Source organism: Eleginops maclovinus, chromosome 2 (assembly GCF_036324505.1).
Source record: "Eleginops maclovinus isolate JMC-PN-2008 ecotype Puerto Natales chromosome 2, JC_Emac_rtc_rv5, whole genome shotgun sequence".
In the NCBI taxonomy this organism is placed as follows: domain Eukaryota; kingdom Metazoa; phylum Chordata; class Actinopteri; order Perciformes; family Eleginopidae; genus Eleginops; species Eleginops maclovinus.
In genome coordinates this window covers 17440650-17461781 of record NC_086350.1, presented here as the reverse complement: position 1 = coordinate 17461781, position 21132 = coordinate 17440650, and the positions used below count along the sequence as shown (strand labels likewise).

Below are 21132 nucleotides of genomic sequence, written 5' to 3'. Positions count from 1 at the left end.
TGGGCTCAAATTATTGCTAGGTACTTTGTGTCTGTTTATACTGGAACCCCTTACATTTAAGCAGTCTCTTTCCCTAACATTTGCATTTAAACTGGATTAGTATTGAGAAGAAGGCACACAGCTATCTTTTATTCACATAATTTGCCTCTCTGGTAAGAGCATCACATCTTGTGCCATCTGGGGCATTTCTATCTATTCCTCTGGGGTTTTGAGCAATACTGGGGATGTAATACTTTGTTGCATCTAACACAGTGAGTAAAATGTGGGATTACAATGATGGCTAGTTTTGTAATAAACAAACTATTGCTTTGTTGTGCTAAATCTGTGTGTGCAACCCAGCGTTTGCTCCTAATCCAGAGGAGTTTGACTGAGGAAGATAGTGTGAGCAGCAGAGCTTCAAGGCAGAATAAACAGACGGGCTGTCAGAAAAGCATTGGAGTGATAGATATTAAAAACCCAGAGCAACATTAGGCCTCCAATGCAGAGCTGGGTTGGTGCAAAATAGACCATTGTGCCTGTTCGAAGTAAAAAAATTCTCCCCCCCCCCAAAAAAAAGCACTGGAAATCAACCTATACATTTTATTGTTACTTCTTAGCTCAACTTTCCACAACCATTTTACCCATCTCATTTCGAGCTCTCCTTTCCACCTCCTCTGAACATCAACCTTCCTCCTCTGCCAGTTACATTGCAGTGCTTTAACTGTCTCTGCAGGAGAGGAAATTACTTTAGAACATTTTCAAAGACAAGGAGAGAAAGAGAGTGAAAAGATTTTTATCGTGTTGTTAGTGACCATCAGTCGTAATGATGATAGGCTATAAGTACAGGCTTTCTGCGGGGAAGCAGACAGACAGACTGTCATCTGGGGAAACTCTCCTAAGAATGTCAATAAACACAGCCACAAACAGACATTGGCTGCAATTGATAGAGAAATGGACGTGCAAAGAATGGACAATAAAAAATAGGGCTAACATGAACTGCATGTTGAATAAAGATTACAATAGATTAAATAAGATGTCAGACAGAAAATACTAAACTACTGCGGAGTACATGGCCTGATATCATGTTGAAAAGACAGTCAGTCAAACCTCAAACGAAAACAATCTAGAAAACTTGATGGAAAAGTTGCATTTACGTGTGCTTCAAGTAATAATAAAAACAGTTATAGTTTCCTCATCAGTCCTCATACACCTGCCATTATTGTGTTGTGTCTTAAGTGTAGCATGACAGTGGTACAGAGTAAGAGGGTTTGGTTTCTGCTATATCGTCTCTACTTCAATATATTTGGTTGTCTCACTAACATTGGATTTAAGTTTTTATGAATCAAATGTAAGATTGATTGGTCAAGTATAAACCTATTTAAAAATACCCATTCCCATCTGAGTATTCTAAAGGCCACATATTTTGAACATTCACTTTTTCAGTGCTAATGCATTTTCATCTAAGTGCCTACCGACCCTCAAACTGGGAAATAAGACAACCCTGTCCGACCCGTTTGTTGTGGGCTGAGCGTCAGAAAACAATGGATTCAAATAGCCATTCAGATTTGGCTCCTCTTCCAGTAGCACTGCATCACCACTCTTGGCCTGAGAACTATCTGTGTGAAAGTGGGCCATATTCGTCACCATAAGTGATGCTATAGACACATGCATGCGGTCCTCTAAGCCCCTGGAAGAGAGGAGTTAATCTAATGATGGAGGGAGAGTGTGGGAGAAAGGTGGATTTGGATGGTGTGGATGATTATGCTGCTGCGTGGGTTTAATGCGAGTCCTGGACCAGGTGTTTGTTTGTGCATATGTAGGTGGCGGTAATAATCAGTGTCAGGAATTAGACTGTGTGGTAGTGTGTGTGTGTGTGTGTGTGTGTGTGTGTGTGTGTGTGTGTGTGTGTGTGTGTGTGTGTGTGTGTGTGTGTGTGTGTGTGTGTGTGTGTGTGTGTGCGTGTGTGTGTGTGTGATGAAGAATTGAGCTTTAGGGACAGGGTTATTTTCCAAGGTTCACGAGCAATCTCTGTTGTACTTGGTGGGATGCTTGGAGTCACTTTATGTGACAGGTAGTCTTTATCTCTCACCCACACACACTCGCTTTGTATTGAACACACAGACAGGGCTGTTAACTGGGTCACAAGGGGAAAGACTAAAGTCATTACTAAGCAAACTGGACAGGGTTGAGGTAGAGGACAGTGTGTTGTGATCGGGGGGAATTTTTGTATGAATGGTTAAAAGTTTGTTAGCTTATGTCCATGTAAAGAAGTACATCTCTGTTTCACACCATATGACTCGCTGATGCAATGGGAGAGGGTGGATCAAATGTGGATGGTTACGGGGGTGTTTGAGTTCATCCCTGGCTCTTTTGAACTCTTCTATATAGTCTCACTGAAGCTTTAGAATCCCTAAAAAAAAAATCAATTCAATGCATTTCTATTGCTCACATGAGAATACAAACCTTGTGCATCTATTACAGAAAATCAGACCATAAAATGCTTTTCTGTGGTAAGTTAAATTGTAGTAAAAAAGAATTATAATGTAGATCAAAATTACCTCTCGTCACATGCTAGTTTAAAAGCTGAGTAAAAAGCACAAGGTATTTAAGGTAAATACAACTTCACTCTTTTTAATCAAGTCTGCGTCTCAGTTGGGTGTTTCCAGTAAAGGCAGACCGCTTCATCAGGTACTCTGTTTATTGTAGCAAATGTGGAGAAATGTCAAGCTAACAAGATGCAGCTCTCAGGTAAACATGGTAGTGAATCATCTGTAATATAAAACTACATATTTAAAAGGCATCCATTTTGTTAGTGTGAACTTGAGAACTGAATCTCAAGTAGCTTGAGGAGAGCGGTTCTGAAGCTGACCCTGACCTTTAACACCCCTGCAGGGGGACTGACATAGAACATTTCACATTGATTAATAAAATATACATCATCATGTGGGTTGTGGTCCGTCCATCATCATCCATGTATCTGAGGGATACATTGCAGATCTGACATTTTCGCAGACTTAACAAACAATATCCAAACTTATTACATGTTGATTACAAGTAGAAGAGGGAGGAATTCTTTGACACTGGATTTATGTCACATACAGTGAATATTATCTCTCGCTGATCAGCATTCATTATACATTTCTCGTACTGAAGATTCCTTTCCCATTCCTTATTTTCTGCCAGCCTTACCTATCTTTGCCTCATCTCCCTCGTCAGCTTTTCCCATGTGCTTCTTTTGTCCCTTTGTTTTTCTTCTACTTCTAAAAGAAAACTCTGCCTAAATCAGAGCGAGGAAACACTGAGTCACAAACAGCCTTTTCTGCTCTTTCATTCATATCCTCGCTTACATCCATCTGGCTCAAGAGAGATATTTGGGGATGTGACGTGGGCGGAGAGCGGAAGCATGAGGCAGTGAGAAAAAGTGCAAATGGGAGGTGTACAGAAGAGGAGGGTTGAGGAGCATGTGTTTACCCCCCTGTGTACGGTGAATCACTGAGAGAGAGAAAGAGCACTTCTAATGGCCTGTGAAGGTCCCACGCGCAGACAAGTAGAAATGGAAGAAAAGATTTCAGGAATGCTTTTTTATTGAGGGGATGCTGGGATCTCATTAGCGGGAATGGAAGCGAGGTGAGAAGGGCTGCGTCTGTCTCTTTGCCCCTAATTGAGGTTAGGAGGAGGGCGAGGGGCTGCAACAACACTCCAAAATAATCCTCCTCTCATGATAACTTTACAAGGCATCATTCTCTACGTGTGCTGCGTGGGGATTTGAAGCGCTAAAACGGAGACAGCAGGAAAGCAAATTAGGAAGGGGCAGATAGATCTACTCCTGAATGTTAGTACAAAAGAGCTGTGATAATCTATGTGTGCATGCACTTAATGTCAGTCCCAGGTGCTTTCTTTTAATTGGCCTAATCTGTTCTTCTCACAGTCAGTTATTTACACAGACTGAAACACTACTTCTATCGTTCATTCGTTTTGGTGGACAGTTTTGCTTTTACCAGTGGTACCGAGTTGTGTTCTGTTTTTAGAAAGTATCTCTGAGATTTCAAGATGGACTAACTAACTATTTAATATTCAAAGAATACAATGAACACCCAAGATGATCATTCAAATATACATTTATTCGGATATAGGCGATTGTACTGTGTATAACAGGCCCCGACATAGCTTTGCTTTGAGATAGAAGCAGCCACAGTGCATTGAATCACCTTTCCTATACTGTGCAAAAATACAAAGCATATCACATCACTTATATTCAACCCTACCCTATAAATCCATGACAAATTTCTTAAACGTTTGGCCGTGCAACATTATGCCCAATTATCTTCCAGACATTAAGTACTCTACATCTAGTTATTGGGAATATTACACCATTAGTGTTTTTAACAGGCTTAGTGTCCTCTTCATCATCAGCAGGGAGCTATTTAGGAAACATTTAAGTATACTAAACTTTGCAGAGTAGTAAAGTCTCTCTCTCTCTCTCTCTCTCTCCCTCTCTCTCTCTCTCTCTCTCTCTCCCTCTCTCTCTCTCTTTCTCTCCCTCTCTCCCTCCCTCCCTCCAGCAATTTCACAAAAGTTATGATGTTATGAATTATCATCACAAGTGGCTGGCTGGCTAGCAAGCGTAGTACAACATCATAAAACCCTCTCTGGTCATGGCCGGCCTGGACCATGGCTGTGGCAAGGCTTTATGTTAAAATCTTAATGTTTGATCTGAGGCCACTGCCTGCGAATATTGTAGCAGTGCGAGCAGCAAGAAACTGTGCTGCATAATGACCATGCTTTAATGTTTAGTGACCTCAAATTCAATCTAAAATGCAATGCTGCATTAAGTAAAAAAGCACCCTTGATATGTGAATCTTAAAGAACAACTCTAATGAGTTGAGCTGACATGTTAAAGAAATAAGTCCATCTGATAAACCAAAGGCTTGGTTTTCATTAGGGTTTTATAAAATCTAATAAAGAAAAGTGCTGGAAATGCATATCAAACAGCTATAGTATGGAAAAGTAACAGTATGAATTGTAACAAGTATAGCCTAAAAAGTAGAATGCTTTATTATTACCATTTAGACCTACTGTAATCCATGGTTAGCCTAAACAAATCTTAACGTGTGGTTAAAATATTGAATGAAGTCATATTTCTGTTTTTTTCCCCTGTTTCTATGAAGATGCTTGGGACCAAAGTAAAAATAAACAAACTTGAACTAGTGTTGCCCTATGGTCCCTGTGTTCTGCTATGCAGGGACATGAGGACAGCATGCAGAGGCACACACTCTCTGGAGAAGCATCACAGAACCCACTTTCTGCTTTAGGAACACAAACCGATATGAGGAACACACACAAAAACACGCACAAATGAGCTCTCTAAATCAGTCCCCGCTGACATGTTTGACTTCTGAAGTATATGATTGCCTCAAGTCTATGAGCTGGTAAACAGTTAAATTACTCCCTGAGGCCAAAAACAATGCATCACATTAGTGAATACCTTGAAGCAAATTTCAACATACAATGAGTCAACACTGAGCAGAGAAACTGAAAGAAAATGTTCCAAAAAACAGTAACTTCTGCTCAGAAGAATACCTGAGGACTTGTGTATGTGGAAAAGAAGTGAACCATCAATATGTCAACTTGCACTACACCAAACTATAAACCGAAAAAACACATTTGCTTCCCATATGAGGCGATACATGTCAGTGTATTTGACTCTTACTATTTGGCATGTGGAAACTATTATCAGCTGTTTAAGCTAGATGTTTAAAGAGAAACTCAAATAAATGTGTTTATACAAACAATTTCCAGTCTCCATATTGAGTCATTGGTTTGAAAAACATTGTTTCAAAGCTATGAATAAACTGATTTGAATTTAGATTGTAGATTCACTTCAGGAAGAATCTGTAACATTTTTAGAATTCTTAAGATGGGAGCTCATTATCTGTTCAATGTTGTACGACAACCAATTTGACTTTGTACAACCTCCTGGGTTTGTTTGTTTATTGGTTATGTGATTGGTTTATGCAAATAGTGAATGAGTTTCTTGACGTTTTAACCCAATTTACCTCAAAAATGTGTGAAGCATGTGAAACTTGAACATATTGGAACTGCACTGTGAGTCCACTTTATTGTACCACAATAATGTAAGTGTAACTTAAACATACTTTTTAAATACCCAAGTATTTTAGATATTCAGCGGTTTTACCAACAGTCTGATCTAAATATTCATAACTAATGTATAAATAGCAACAAGTAAAATGTTTTTTTCCAAAAGATCATTTCACTTACCATATTGAATGACTGTGGCAAAAATCCAGGGCAGACATGATCTGTCGGAAGAATTTCCTGGCCTCTTTAGGTGTTAACCTGCCTTTCTTCACCAGGTAGTCGAACAGCTCACCACCAGACACATGTTCTAGCACAAGGTACCTTAGAGGGAGACAGAGAAAGCAAAAATCAGTCCAAAAAATAAAGATGAAAACAAGACCAGAGCAGTAAAAAAAGAAACTCACACATAGAAAAAAAAGATCTAACTTGCAGGGACAGGAACAAATAGCTGTGTTCTCTGCAGAGCAAACTGAAAGGGCCTTAAATAATCAGAGAAATCTCCAGATCTCAGAGGTCTGGCGCAATACAGGAAAATAGTTCCCTTACAGCTGTTATACAGAAACAAAACACCCAGGATCAATGATCTGCTCTCCCATATCATATTATGTTGACAGTTTATTTTTCATTTTTTCATCTGTTAGCTGTCCCCAAAGTCAGAGCTTGAAGCATGGCAAGAGTGTATTGCATTATATGTGAAGGGTTCTGATATACTATACACTCCAATGGGAGGCATGATAAAGTTGCATTACACTAGAAAAAGATGGAAAGGTTGTGTGACAAGCTCTTAGACATAAGGGCTTTAGGAGCCTAATGTACAGACAATTTTAGCATCCGTGACAGCTTTTGTCTTAGAACTTGGTTGAACAAGTGAAAGAAAGAGAAGAAGAAGAATGTATACAGTATATATTGGGTTAAAAGCCCCTGCTATACATATGTATTACTTGTGTTATGATTTACTTTTTTATTTTATGTTCCCCAAACAGGCATCTACAAACAATGTTCCCTGCCGTTAGATTTCTTACAGCCATTCTTCAGGTGGCCTTCGAGTCTGTGTGGCTGCTCATGTGCAGGAGACAGTCTGCTCTCGGGCTCCAAGGGGACAGGAAAGAGATTAATCTTTCACCGCTGGCCCAGACCTAAAGCTGCATCTGTGGGCTGAACGCCAGCAGTGCCCTGCCCCTGCTCCACACCGGCCTGATCGTATATCCTGTGCTGAAACTCCCTCTATCTTCACTACGACAAATTGAAACCCAGACAGGCGGTGAAATACTCTATCTCATCTCTCTCTCCCCCTGCTGTGGACATTTGTGTGTACATGCAACTCCTCAGTTTTATTGATTACACTACAGTGTTGCAGACTGTACTCGCCCACTTAACAACCCCAAAGTCTAAGTGCTGCCTACTGGAAAACCTCCATAGCTTTGGCACATAAAGCAATACTTTAAATTAATTCAGAATCAACAGCGTTATTTAAAAGCTATTCCGCTCTATGTTGAATATCTTGGTAGCACAATAGAGTCGTACCTCTCTGATTGTACTTGACAGTTTACTTTTCTTTCCACTTGAGACTGATGATTTAAACTGTAGTCACAAATTTGATGACTTGATAATTAACTTTGGTTTGAAACTTTTAACTTCAAGTTCATTGATATCTTCTGAGCACAAGGTCTGTACAAAAACTTTGCAGAGGTTAACAAAAATGACTACTAATATGCAAAATGTGTGGGTTAAAAATACAATAACATAGAAAGTTTAGGACTTGGAAGAACCTGCATCAATCTCTGGTATATTTACTTTTTTAGCATCTAGAAAGAAAACGTTGAATAATATTGTATGTGGCTCCAGAAGGGGGAGAATTTGTGTTATATCACCAGAGTTATCTGAATTGAGAGATTACAAATGAAAAGTCTGAGGGAAAAAGCAGTGGTGTGCAGTTGGAAATAAGCAGGCTTTGTCTCTCCTGTGACGGTCTAAAAGAGATGCTTACAAATAAGTTTAATTATGGGAATGGTAGTATACTGCACATTTAATGCATGAACCATACCCAGGTTAAGTTTTCTCAGCCTTTGTTAAATAGATTTAACTTAATTTGCTTTTTTAAATCTGTTCATTACAAGTCCACAAACTTAATAAAAGTGCAGTACTAAATCAACAGAGTAGCAATTTGAACGTAACTGCAATACGTTGCCATTGCATTGCCCGAAGATTATAAATGATTCGCTCACTGGAGAAACATCAATACATTTTCAGCAATCCAAGGATGTAGTGCATGTGGGACTATAAGAAGCTTTGACCTCACTGTTTCCTAAGGGTAGCTCAGCAAATAAAAAATGTCCTCTCATGTCTTACAATTTATCATTTTGTTATGTTTTTAACACAGCATCAGAAATCTGAAAATAAATACATTATCCGTTACAACACCACAAATCAAGTGAACTCATATGCCTTTTGGTCTTAGACTATTGAACATTTACTCTGTGAACATTTCTCATTCTAAAAAGCATAATTTATACCAACATCATGATGTGATCACTCATTCATTTTGAGCAATGAAATACCCATGAATAAAATATTGGGGTGCTATGTATCAAACTCCGTCCATGTCTCCCTCACCTTGCGTACTCACACCACACCATTTTTAAACAGCTTGCGGTGGGATCTGTGCCGGCAGCATAATAAATCTTACAGCTGTGGGAAGGGACATATCTGAAAAATACACGTGTGTGTGTCTATAATTTATTGGCTTTCAAGTGGAGATATCTGAGTAAGAATCTAAAAAATATTCATTTCAAAATCACATCACCGATGTGAAGCGCATCGTGTCCTTGAGTCACTGTGGATTCAAATGGAAGCGTTGTGTCTTCTGTGACGCTGCTAGTGACCAACCGTCAAAAGTAACGAAGCAATGGGCACGCAATGTGATTTTAATAATCCAATTATACGATGAATCATAATATTCTGCTATTCCTATCACCCTAAAGGATGACATGTACAGTACTGCATGTCCAATCCCATTTAGCCTGTAAGCTCAAGATGAGAACTAATTGAGTTTAGTTGACAAACAGTCTTCTGTGGATCAAGAGGGCTGCCATAAGCTACTGATGGGCATGTCACTCACTGTGGTTGAAGTTTGCTACTGTAATAGATTTATGTGTGTGGCTGTGTGTGAAGCCTCTGCAGCAGGATAATGCAGCTGCCAGTCTCCATGGCTAATGTCCCTTAACGCAATAGTGTTGCCTCTGATAAGCATATCATGATGTTTACATTACGGAGACTTCCGCTCCCCATTAGAAACCCCATAGCTTGCGACACCAAATTAAATGTTTCATGCCTATACAAATGGAGCTTCCGCCCCTCAAAGGCTAACAATGTTGCCCTCCAGTCACATTACACCAATCAAAACTCATTTGCCACATTTCAAAGACTGTTATGAGATCAGTGACATCACTTGTCAATATTTGTCAACCAGAAAGGTTTTCAGACACACAATCATGTAGAAAAATTATGATTTAGTATTATCGTGCATGAATACAAACTGGACCATATTCCACATGTGATACTTACAAGTATTTTTTATTTTCGTAGACATCATGTAGCTTCAAAACATGCGGGTGTTCTATGAGCTTCAGAATAGCTATTTCCCGCTCCACCTGTAAAAAGAGATAGGTAGGAAAAAAGGGAAGAAGGAAAAGAGAGAAGGAAAAAATGATTACTGTAACATCAACACAGTTAAGTTCCTTAAAGCAATATAAGACCAATCGTCCAAATCTGCCCTCTTACACTGCAACTCACAATGCCAAAAGTGAAGTACCAGGGATACAAACTGACTGACCCCAACATAGCTGGTGACGAGTTCTCGGCAATCATTTTTCTGAGGTCAACAGAAGGTCACTTAGAGAGATAAATCTGAGAGGCAGCAATCTGTAATAGCACTTCACACAACCAGCATAGGAGCTTAAAGGGAATAAGCAAACCAATGAAAGACGCTGACTTGCACTTTCGACTGGCAGCAAGGACAGAGATAGGCTTTGACCACACTCCAGGCATCCAGCTCACCTATTTTAAGTAGAAAATGTAGTTTTTTCTTCTAAGACTGGAGTTAAATAGGTTGTGTATGTCCTATATTTCAAAACTTGTGTTCCTCCTCTCTCATAAAACAAGCGCCTCCGAATGTTTGCAAATTCGTTACAAAGGCCAGTGGTTTCCCTGAAGAGAGCAGAAATAAACTTGCTTGAAAACATAAAGTTGAATAACCTATCGGAGTCAGACATCCCACATTTGAACATATCTGTCTACTAAGAGTACAAGCCTGCTGTTGAGTTGTGGTGAAAATGTCAACACAGGGACATTAGCATCTTGAAGAGGAGGCTATTTTCTCCTGCAGTCAGTTTGAGACAGTGGCTGAGTCCACACACTAAGTCCTTATTTTTTGTAGCTTACAGAACTGCTGAGAAACATATACACTGTACTGTGTGTACGGTGAAAGCTGAATTCCACGAAAAGCGAGCATCAGTTTGGATTTGTGTCAGCATCTTAGGGGAGTTGTAGTCAGCATGTACAGCTGCCACTGAAAATCAGCATGGAACAAACTTTGACAGAAGCCCCAGCTAATCTTCAGCCCCCTGTGCTGCTCTCCTGCTCCTCTTGCAGTTATCTGCTCCTCCTTCTCCTTCACCTTTCTTGAACACCCTCTGTGTTCAGCTTTGTCTGACGATGAAGAGGATGAAAGGACAGTGTGAGGTAAAGGCTCCTCTGCCTCATCTCGATCTCATCAAAGTCAATTTCACTTTGTCCCTTGCCTGTGACAGCTTTCAGGCAGCTTTAATGTCCCACTCATCGTGGCTTAACTTTATGAACACTCATGTGGAATGAAATCAAAGCTCTGATCTGCCAGCTAACTCAGTTTCTGTTCAACTCCCACAAAGCTGAATGCTTGACCGAGCGTAAAATCAGGATCCTCCCTCTTAATTATGCTCTCACATTACTTCTCATTTCAGAACAGCCTGTATTACTGTTTATTGTCAGCTCAGGTATTGTACCTGACACACTTTTGATGATTATTTTAAGTCAAATATAGCAGCATCCCTATCTCCACTCTTTAACATTCAGTCACTGAAGAGAAGAAATGCAGTGCAGAGCAACACGTGTTGAGGCCACAGCCAAGAACAAGTAATGGGAGAATATAAAGCTAATAAAGCTAGGCACACAGCTTGTGTAGAAAGGGTGAAATGGTAAATGCATAATTAGCATTAGCATGGAGTATCAGTGGGAGTACCGGCTAGGCTAATCAGGGCTAATCCAGAGACTAATGAGCGCTATCAGCAGCAGCACACCATGCCACTTTTTCACCTGAGGCTGAGGTGCGTTGTTAAGAATGAGCCCATGATTGCTAGCTAGCTAGCTGGCAGCACAGTTCCCTGCAGAGAGACTAATGCTACCCAGGACTCAGGGAGAGATGAGCTGTCGAAATGCTACAGAGCCAGCAGCTGGCTTCTTAAGCTTCCTATAAGCGCCTCCTTTTACTTAATTGAAATAAGAGAAATGAGGCTTAATGTGAAGAATTAACTGTACAACTGCCTTCTTATTGCAAGATTAGCTGTTGATTAACACACTAATGTAAATCTGTGGAGTAACCCTCTCTTTTTATAGCATAATACAGTACAACAGTTACCATTATTAACCAACAACTGTCAGTCAAAATAAATTATCTGACACGACACCTCACTTGCTTTAAGTGCAAAAGAAAGCAAGCAAGACAGGTAGAACAACAACAATAACAACTGCATTTATAAACTGAGTGACTGAGTAACACTTCTAATCAAAGCCTCAAACACACAGATTCATCTAACACCTCCATAACTTCATGCTAATATAAATACCAGGTGGTCATCTTCGTCCATGGCTCCTGTACATGGCTCCACACTCTCTCATTAAGTTTCACATCTGTGAGTGCGGACACCTCTCTCCATATCTCCATTGCACTTCATTAAGCCTTTATTAGCAGGCGCTTGGACACCTTTCACTGAGACACACTAGCACACAAACACACACACAGACTGAAGGACTAAGGCACACAGACAGATGGCTGCTTGGTCTGATGGACACACACCTTTGCTTTTCATCATTTTTGCATTTAACAGGTGGGTTAAAAGAAAGGGGAAGGGGAAAAAACACCTGATCAGAAACCAGTGGTCGAACAAGATTGTAAAAACTGACAATAATAAAAATGTGCTATTGAACAGGGATATAATTTGTCCTGTGAAATGTGTGGGACTGCAGAGATGACTCCTGTTAGGGTGAAAACTACATATAACGTGGTTGCAAGATTAAAAAAATGAAAATATGACGTAATACTGCCAGGCTTTCAGAAACTGCATTCCTACCCTCTGAATTAAAGCAAGAGTACAATTTTATTTCAACTGAAATTTTATTTTGATGTTGTTGTGTTTCAAAGTGTGTCTGGTGTGATGTATTACTTGTAATTATGGTGTAATTTGCAGTTGCAGATGGTATTTTAGAATAGAAAATAATAACTATGTATTAGCGGGCTACTGGGAATACTGGTGCTATATGGATAAATGAAGCAAAGCAGTCACTGATGCTGATATGTGTCACTTTCAATTCAAAGGATGAGAGCCAGTTTAGCATAGTTCCATCAGCTCGCTATTGATTCTTTAAATTACAGCCCTGGATCTGAATGGCTGAATGGCCGAGCAAACAAATGACTGGCGACGTCAATAGTTTCATCACTGTGTCTAAGAGTCCAGAGATAGAGGACGGAGGATCAGAGACAGCCAGCCAACAACAAAGACGCAAAGAGATTACATTCATGTCACACATGTCACAGGGCAACCGAAGAGAGAAACCATTCCAAAATCTCACAGGGGAAAATATTGGATCACAGGCTCTGTCATCTCTCACTCTCCACTTATTGCCTCTCGCTCTCTTTCTCCCGCCTTTCCCTCTCATGCACACAGAAGGAAAACATAGACATTTCTGTCACCTCCCCGAGGCAAGCGAGTGAATGGTCCCTTGATACTGAGATCTGAGGATCAAAGTCAACAGGGCAGCCATGTGTGTCAGATAAAAAAGGTGGGTGGCTATACGCTAACATGGGAGCTGCAGCGCGTGCAAGAGCTGCTGGATGGATAGAAAAACAAAAGAGGGACAGAGAAAGGATGAGTGAATGTGAGAAAGATAAGGCATAAGCCAAGTAATTCTGCAATGGAGAAGACTAAAAGAGAAATGTAGAGGAGACAGACAGAAAGAGAGCACAGTGGCAGTGCCAGCTCACCCCCCTGAGTTTTGCAGCCTCTTGTATTGCTAATTAACACAACACAGGAAATAATAACCTTTTTAGCAGCCCCGTGCACAGCCCAGAGAAAGTGAAATGATAACAGGTAAGGCAATGTGAGGAGCAACAACCAAGTGACAATCAAGGAACTGATATAAATATCTGACTGATATTTTGCGTCATGAATTTGTTTTAACAATATTGCTAGACCTTTTCATAAGATTTCATAATAATAAGATTATAATACAATGAATCATAACAGTTCAAAGGGTTGTTATTTGTTGTGATTTGTTCTGTGGACAAATGCTCTCTTCATTACCATTCTTTAATATGTCCTGAGTACTGTATATACAAAGGATCAGCTTAATGAAATAAAGTGTAGTGTTATGCACATTTTCTACAGCCGTTAGAACGTTCTTCCTCAAAAAACCTTAAAGTGAAATTTCTAAACCTCACCAGCTTTAATTCCGAAACGGATAACTGTTAACCAAGTATGACTTATTTCATGAATGTAATATCACAACAGCAGATATTATATAAAGACATAATGGTCTTAGCATGGGAAGCAGTTTTTACCATATGACAAAAAAAGAATCCAAAAAAGTCCAACATAGTTTGATTAAATTACATTTTTGTGTTGTTAATATGTGTGTGTCTTTATCTAAGACATTGTTAATAAAACTTTTAAGGGCTTGTTTTCTGTGTGTTTCTTTAATTATTTATGTTGTCATCCCTTCAATGTAAGTTTGCAGGGTTTGGTAGAGAAATCATATCATAACATATCAAATAACATTTGGGTGATGGAGACGGAAACTATAGATGGGGTAATGGCCGGAGAGAAGGAGACGTGGGTCCAACTGTCAGTGAGCAGAAGGGGAGGAGACAGCACAGCTTGGCTCCTGGCTCACAGACAAAGCCAGTCAGCTCATCGTCCATTCGCACTTGTGACATGTGGACACGTTAACCCATGATGCACACACACTGTACACACACGCCACTGATCATGGCAAGCCGTGAGCCACCTCCATCCATCCATATGTCGGTCAGTGAGCCAGTAGGGCAGAATCTGTGTTTCCTGCCAAGAACAGAGGGTAACCAAGCTGGTGTGTATGCATGCGTGTGTATCTTTGTGTATGTGCTTACACATGCATGTAAATTGGACGGCGTTTAGTGGTTTTAGAGCGCTGTATGTCAGTCTTTGTAAGCGGGAGGTAAGGACATCAGTTTCAAGGGCAAACACACACACAGACACACATGTGTTCTTCCTCCCTCTTGGTGTGCAGGTCATGGCCAATACTTTCAAGATGATATTAACTTGTGTTCCTAGGAGAACCTGCTTATCAAAAATTGGTTTCGAAATTGACGGAGGAGGCTCGTGGCGGTGGATTTAACATTATTTGGCGAGGGAACGTGCGCTTTATGTAGTTGTGTTATCTTCTGCTTCGGAGCTAGTCCCGCTGAGAGCAAAACAAATACAAAATAAAATCATATTTGTATGATTCTATTCCAGTCAAAGTCGCTGGACTGAAAAAAACTAATCTCTTACTTTCATCCTGTTCTGTTTATCGTTTTCCCCTTCACCCTGTGGACTTCACAAACACAAGCATGTGCGCACGCAAACACACATGGATACACAGTCAGCTCAGCTGGTTTTTTCTGATAATCATTGTATCAGTCATCCTTTGTGAAGACAAGGTAAATTCCCTACACGGGGGAGATTGATCAATGCGAGAGACATGTAAATCGATGTGGACATAGTCTCTGCTAGCTCGCTAGTCCTTATCCTTTATCCATATCCCACCCTTTCGAATCTTCCTCATTACTCGCTCCCATGTAAGCCCAATTCTACTGCTCTTCCTCATTTCATCCCATCCTATCATTTATTCTCTGTTTTTATCATTCCATCTCTCTAATAATGAATATGATGTGTCTTTGTGCTGCTGACACATCCATCAAGCTGCCACTTATACCAGTGGCAGGCCACATCATTCCACAGTAACAGACATGTCCCTGGATAACCTTGGTCATAATAGTGTCTAATGGCAGAAGTCCTCCACACCCCAGGGTCAGAGGGTATAATCATCAAAACTCCTCAAACATACTGCATGGGCTGATCAGTGGGATGGAGTGGGACGGACTGGGGAGAGGGTAAATGTGTGTTTGTGCATGTAACAGTATGTGTATGGTGGTGCTTGTGCAAAGGCCAAAAGGAAGATGAGTGATTGCCAGTGATGGACAGGCAGCGGATCCCTTTGGCAGCCATGTTTTTTTGTTGGCCGTCTGAAGTGTCTTTTCGTCCACTCGTCCATTGCGTCGCTCATAAGAGAGGATTGGTAAGGTGACCTTGGTTTGTTTTGAGATGTGAAAAGTACATTAATGAACCAGTTTTCTCACTATAGAGGGAGAGTGCAGAACTGTGTGTGATGATTAGTTCTGAAGGTCATCTACAATACATCAGTTATAAAAGTGTAAATCTAATAATCTTAAATCGCCTATATTTGCATTTTAGGTGGTTAGAAGTTTTTCCAAGTGCAACAGAGGAAAATGAAAGTGGATCCTCTATAGACACTTGAGAAATTTGCCATCTGGTACTTTATCTTGATGAAAGGATATTTTAATTTGTTGATGCCAACCTAAAAATACGCATAATGTAAATTTGGGTGATTGCATGATGCAGTCTATTGGAATGCAGAAAATGTGAAATGAGGAGTAAAGTTTATAAAGCATCCTTTTTACGGGAAAATTAAGATGATTTTGGCAGGTAAAGTTAAAACATTGCAATGTTCTAGTACACACATTTTCACACAGAGAAAAACAATCAAATAAACCATTGGAAAATGGATGGATCACAATAGAAAAAAGGTGAGCTGAAACAAAACAAAACCAAATCCATGTCAACAATGGTGCTGGTGATAAAGTAAAGTTATTTAGGTGAAAGCAACAAAAAGGCAAAGAAAGTAAGAAAATAAATGAGGAATGGATACCCTTTTCAGGCAATAATTCAGGCGGAAAGTACTGAATACCAAACAGTGATCAACTCACTCAACTAATTATCACTACATTTGAATACATGGCCTATTCATTGACACATGAACCTGGTCAATAGTTAACTAGGCAGAGGAGTCAATACTGGACGGACAACAGGTCCAACAACAGGTCAGTAAGAAAGACTGGTCAACTGAAAGAACCTAAATTACCTTTAAACTTCGTAAAGAAGTTCAAAATAGCTCTAATAATGTAATCAGGGAGTTGTTATAGCTTCCGCTCTGTTAATTAGGTGTTACACTAAGTCTTTGCCACATAAAAGGCACACTTGTATGCTCTGATGGTTCTGTGTATGCATACTAATTTACCCTAATAATGGGAAACCATATGTGCAAAAGTAATCTGTGTATATGCGTGTACAGTACATGCTTGTAAGATGCATTGTGAGCATGTAAAGTTATTAAGTGAATGAGTGAAAAAAGATTGGGAAAGCAAGAGCGTTTTTGAGAGAGCGTAAGCACAACAGGGTCATTACCAAACAACCCCCACAGGGATGAAGAAGAAAGAGCTGATGATGATAAAAGTGTCTTGCTTTAGAAGTTCAACACATTGACTGAAAAAGCCAACAAATATATATCGGGATTTTTCCTAACCTCATTAACACTGCCAACTGGGAGCTGAATTCAGATTAATGCATTACAATTATGCCTGCTTTACACATTAATGAAGCCTATGTGTAATGTCCAAGCCTTATGGAAGCAATTTCACAGTATTATCACGAAAGAAAGAAAGGTGTTGAATACAGCAGATTTCGATTGGTGTATCTCTAGTTATATACGTATATAGGCATATCAATGTATGTTGCAGAATTGTCTTTGTTGTGCAAGTAGTATTAGTATTTAGGCCCGGAGCGGTAGTGGAATGGGAATTTTATGATTTTACAGTTACTTTTCAGTAACTTCCACGGAGACTTATTAATGTGATATGCAAGAAAATATAAAAAAAACAGATTACAGTCTACTGTGTAAATAGTCTTTTGTGCCTGCAAATGTGCCAGTAAGGAACATTGCTAGAAGAGCTCTTTTTGTCATGTTTGTCCACAAGCTGTGATTCAACCCACAACCCTGCCTGTCTCATCTGAGACCATTACTGAGCAAATCCTGCAGCAAGAGACACGTTGTGTGTGTGTGTGTGTGTGTGTGTGTGTGTGTGTGTGTGTGTGTGTGTGTGTGTGTGTGTGTGTGTGTGTGTGTGTGTGTGTGTGTGCAGCTAGACAATGTTCATGGAGCTGTTAATCATGGTGTCACTTATTGTATGTGTGAAATGCACACAGAAGTACACTTGTCACATGCAGACTTGCACACACACACACACACACACACACACACACACACACACACACACACACACACACACACACACACACACACACACACACACACACACACACACACACACACACACACACACACACACTTATATAATGGCAGGGTATATGAATAGACTTATCACAGTTTTTCCGATAACAGAGAGACGACAGTTGTCACAAACTGTTACAAACTTCATTGTCCATCAGTTGTACAAATGCAAATCTGTTATACAGTGCATCATGACACATTAAACACACCACAAATGTTTCTGCAGTCTTTTAAAACAATTTCCAAAGCTGTACCAACAAAGCTACTTTGTATAAATCTGTGTGTTTATGAGTGTTAATTAAAGCAAGGGCAAACTGTTGCAGGTTTATGTCTTACATTAAGACAGGGCACAGGCTAATATAAAGTAGAATACAATCACTCACGGGCCCATAATGACAAGCAACACGTTGAGATGCAGGACATTGGGAGTTGTTGTCTTTAATTGGAAGCAACATGATATGAAAACAAACGAACGGTTTGAGGGTACTGTTTTGCCCTCAAGGGAACCTGATGTACCTATTCAATTACTGGTACTTACTCAAACAAGACGGATAAAAGATTATCAAAATACCTAGTGGCTCAGAAGAAATACCCCCAAAATACACTCCAGTGAGTCCACAGGCAGTATGAAGAAGTAGGAAATCCCAGTGCAAAACTAAGAAATACACAGACATAAAAGAGGAATTTAAACTTTGAAGGGATCTTTGCTGATCTCCTCAGGAAACCACAACTCCATTTAGGGGTAAAATAGCTTCATGAAAACATGCCTCTCCTCATAAAGGAAAAGTGGGAAACCAAAAGCAACACCAAAGCAACAACAAATAAAAACATCATACAAAGCTTTGTCATTTATCTGACAAACAGCTTCTTCTGCCTTTGAAGAAGAGAAACTAATTCCATCGGTTTAGACATCTGTCTGTTTCCTGTTGAGCTCAACGGGGAATCCCGCTACATCTTGTGTTCTCCCATCCTCCATTTCCTTATTTTGTCTGCACTCCATCTCTGTTTTATCTAGATAAGACATATGAGAGAGGTAAAATCAGTCAAACAACACTGCGTGTGTTTGATGAGCTTTGTCACCACAGAGAGCAGCAGCACTAACGGTTCTACACGTCTTTCTCCAGGATGTGATGGATCACAAGCTACAGGGTAGAACAGTGTAAAACTCAATGTTTGGTGTCTTTAGTCAATGGTATTTAGCATGAAAGATAATGGGACACAGATAGGGCTGAAAGCTGACATCTCTTTAAAATCTTCAAACATGTTGTGCCCTATAGGTAAAATCTATTCCCCATTTCCGTTACAGCAGAGCCTCGTCAACACTCAATAAAGACTGGGAAAAAGTGGATGTATATTGATTCAAGAAAGGTGATTGGAAAGCAAATTAGGATGTAGAAAGATGAGCGACCTTCATATTGGCTGATAACAGACAAAAGGCTTAGTAACACATTACAGGTTTGAGGAAATCCATTTGATTATTTACTTTCCTACAGAATGCTTTAAGGGAAAAAGTCACAGAGAAAAAAACACTGTGTGAGAATAGGAAGACTGACAGATTGGTAATGCACTTTTTCAGGGAGAATGTTTAGTCAGTAGTGTATGACACAGCATTACTTGGAAAGCACTGTATTGACTCATTGTTTTGTTCTGTATTGTAGCTTTAATCTATATTCAAACTAGAAGGGTACTCGAAGAGCGCAGATATTTGCCAAGGCCTTCTAACAAAGTTAATGAAAGTAAGAAAATAATAAATGTATCCCCGTTATTCAGATTTGCTCCAAACCTTAATGGATTTTTTCCTGGCGCGTGCTATACCTTTCTGCCAATTATTGTGAACATAAGGCCAGTAGGTTTTCCAAAATCCTTCTACAAAACACACCAAACTGAAAACCTTGCTTACATGTCAAACTATTTGACTTTGTAAATTGCAAATATTTAAATCCACCCAACATTTGATTGCCTACATACATATAACAGGCAGAAATTAGTGAAAGCAAACAGCAGAAAAACAGAGTTGGTAAATCTTTCTGTGCAGTCAGGCTGTTAAGATCAAACTGTGTGCTAAGCCCTGGCTTCTGGCTCAGCACCAAATAAAGCTGATGGATCAATGCGCAGGGGGCACAACATATGAAACCCATTTATTTTAAGGGGTGTCTGAGTTGTCTCTGCAGCAGCACAGGCACATGCACGCAAACACGTATGCACACATCAAGTTAAACGTGTGCGTGTTGGAGGCATTTCTGTATCCAACCCACTCGCGGCACAACAGAGATGGGAGAGAATGGCCAATCTATAATCATTAGGAGGGGAAGAGAAGAGATGGCGGAGAAAGAAAGCTACAGTGCTGTCAGCGAGGTGTCAGGATAACAAGATTAGACCTTGTATGATTCATCTGTGGCCGTGGCATTCTGCTCCTCACCCGCCTACCACTATCCCTGTCGGTTGGTGTACTCAACCTTTATAACTTGCTTTTTTCTCTGCGTCTTTTAATCCTGCTGTGATTTTAAAACTTGGATCCTCAGATTGAAACTTAACGTCGTGTTTGTTCAGTTCTAATCTGGTTATTCAATGAAAACATATATATATATATATGTTCTCATATTTAGCCTTCTGTTAAAGGCCATCTTCGGTAATTTGGCTGTATTCTCTGACTGTGGCCTGCCCGGTTTTTCTCAGCTCTTACAAGCGATGTCCTTATCACTTCAATTATTTGCTTCAGGGGGCAATTATACTGCTGGTTTCTCCATCTCCAAACTTTCTTTCTCTCACCCACATTTTGAACGTTATGACTGACATCAAGGACAGAGTCAGCAAACCACAAGTAACCTCACAGTGCTGAAAACCCCATCAAAACTAGTGTAGCTGTGTAGCGATATCCACTTCACAAGACATTTATCCAAAGTATTCCAAATTCACGTACGCCATCCTTTCCAACACTCGCTACACACACACTGTTCCCTCCACTCTCCCTTCATCCTGCACTCCATCCCTCCTCTCCCTCCTCCTCTCCCGTTCTCTTGCTGGGCTTGGGGACAGTAGAGTGACTTTGAAGTTGTGCTGCTTCAGGAGGAGAGAGATTCACTTTGGCTAATTAGTTGTTCTTATCCCAACAGCAGCAGCAGCCGCCATCAGCTTACTGGCTCAGAGGGGAGAAACAGAGCAGGCATCAGCAGCAACCACCAACTGCTGCATGCTAAAGATACCCTTCTCCCATTGCTAGTTGTTAGTGCTAGCAGCCAGCAACAATGTAACCCACCCCGAGACTAAACTGCGGATTACTGAATTTGCCCCACTCAGCATAGTGATAGTTAATATGGTATGAACTATGGTACAGAAAACCCCTTGCTCTCAGGGGAA

At 40.2% G+C, this 21132-nt stretch overlaps 1 protein-coding gene across 9 annotated transcripts in view; it reads right to left on the bottom strand.

Annotated features, from left to right (window-relative positions):
- The window catches only part of brsk2a (BR serine/threonine kinase 2a), a 150836-nt gene that overhangs the window by 35951 nt on the left and 93753 nt on the right, over window positions 1–21132 (bottom strand). For all 9 annotated transcript variants that reach the window (XM_063876375.1, XM_063876409.1, XM_063876355.1 and 6 more), the window contains exons 3-4: window positions 9643–9728; window positions 6259–6399 (exon numbers count right to left, since the gene is read on the bottom strand). In XM_063876375.1, the coding sequence (XP_063732445.1) occupies window positions 6259–6399; window positions 9643–9728 (227 nt within the window). The remainder of the gene's footprint in view (window positions 1–6258; window positions 6400–9642; window positions 9729–21132) is intronic.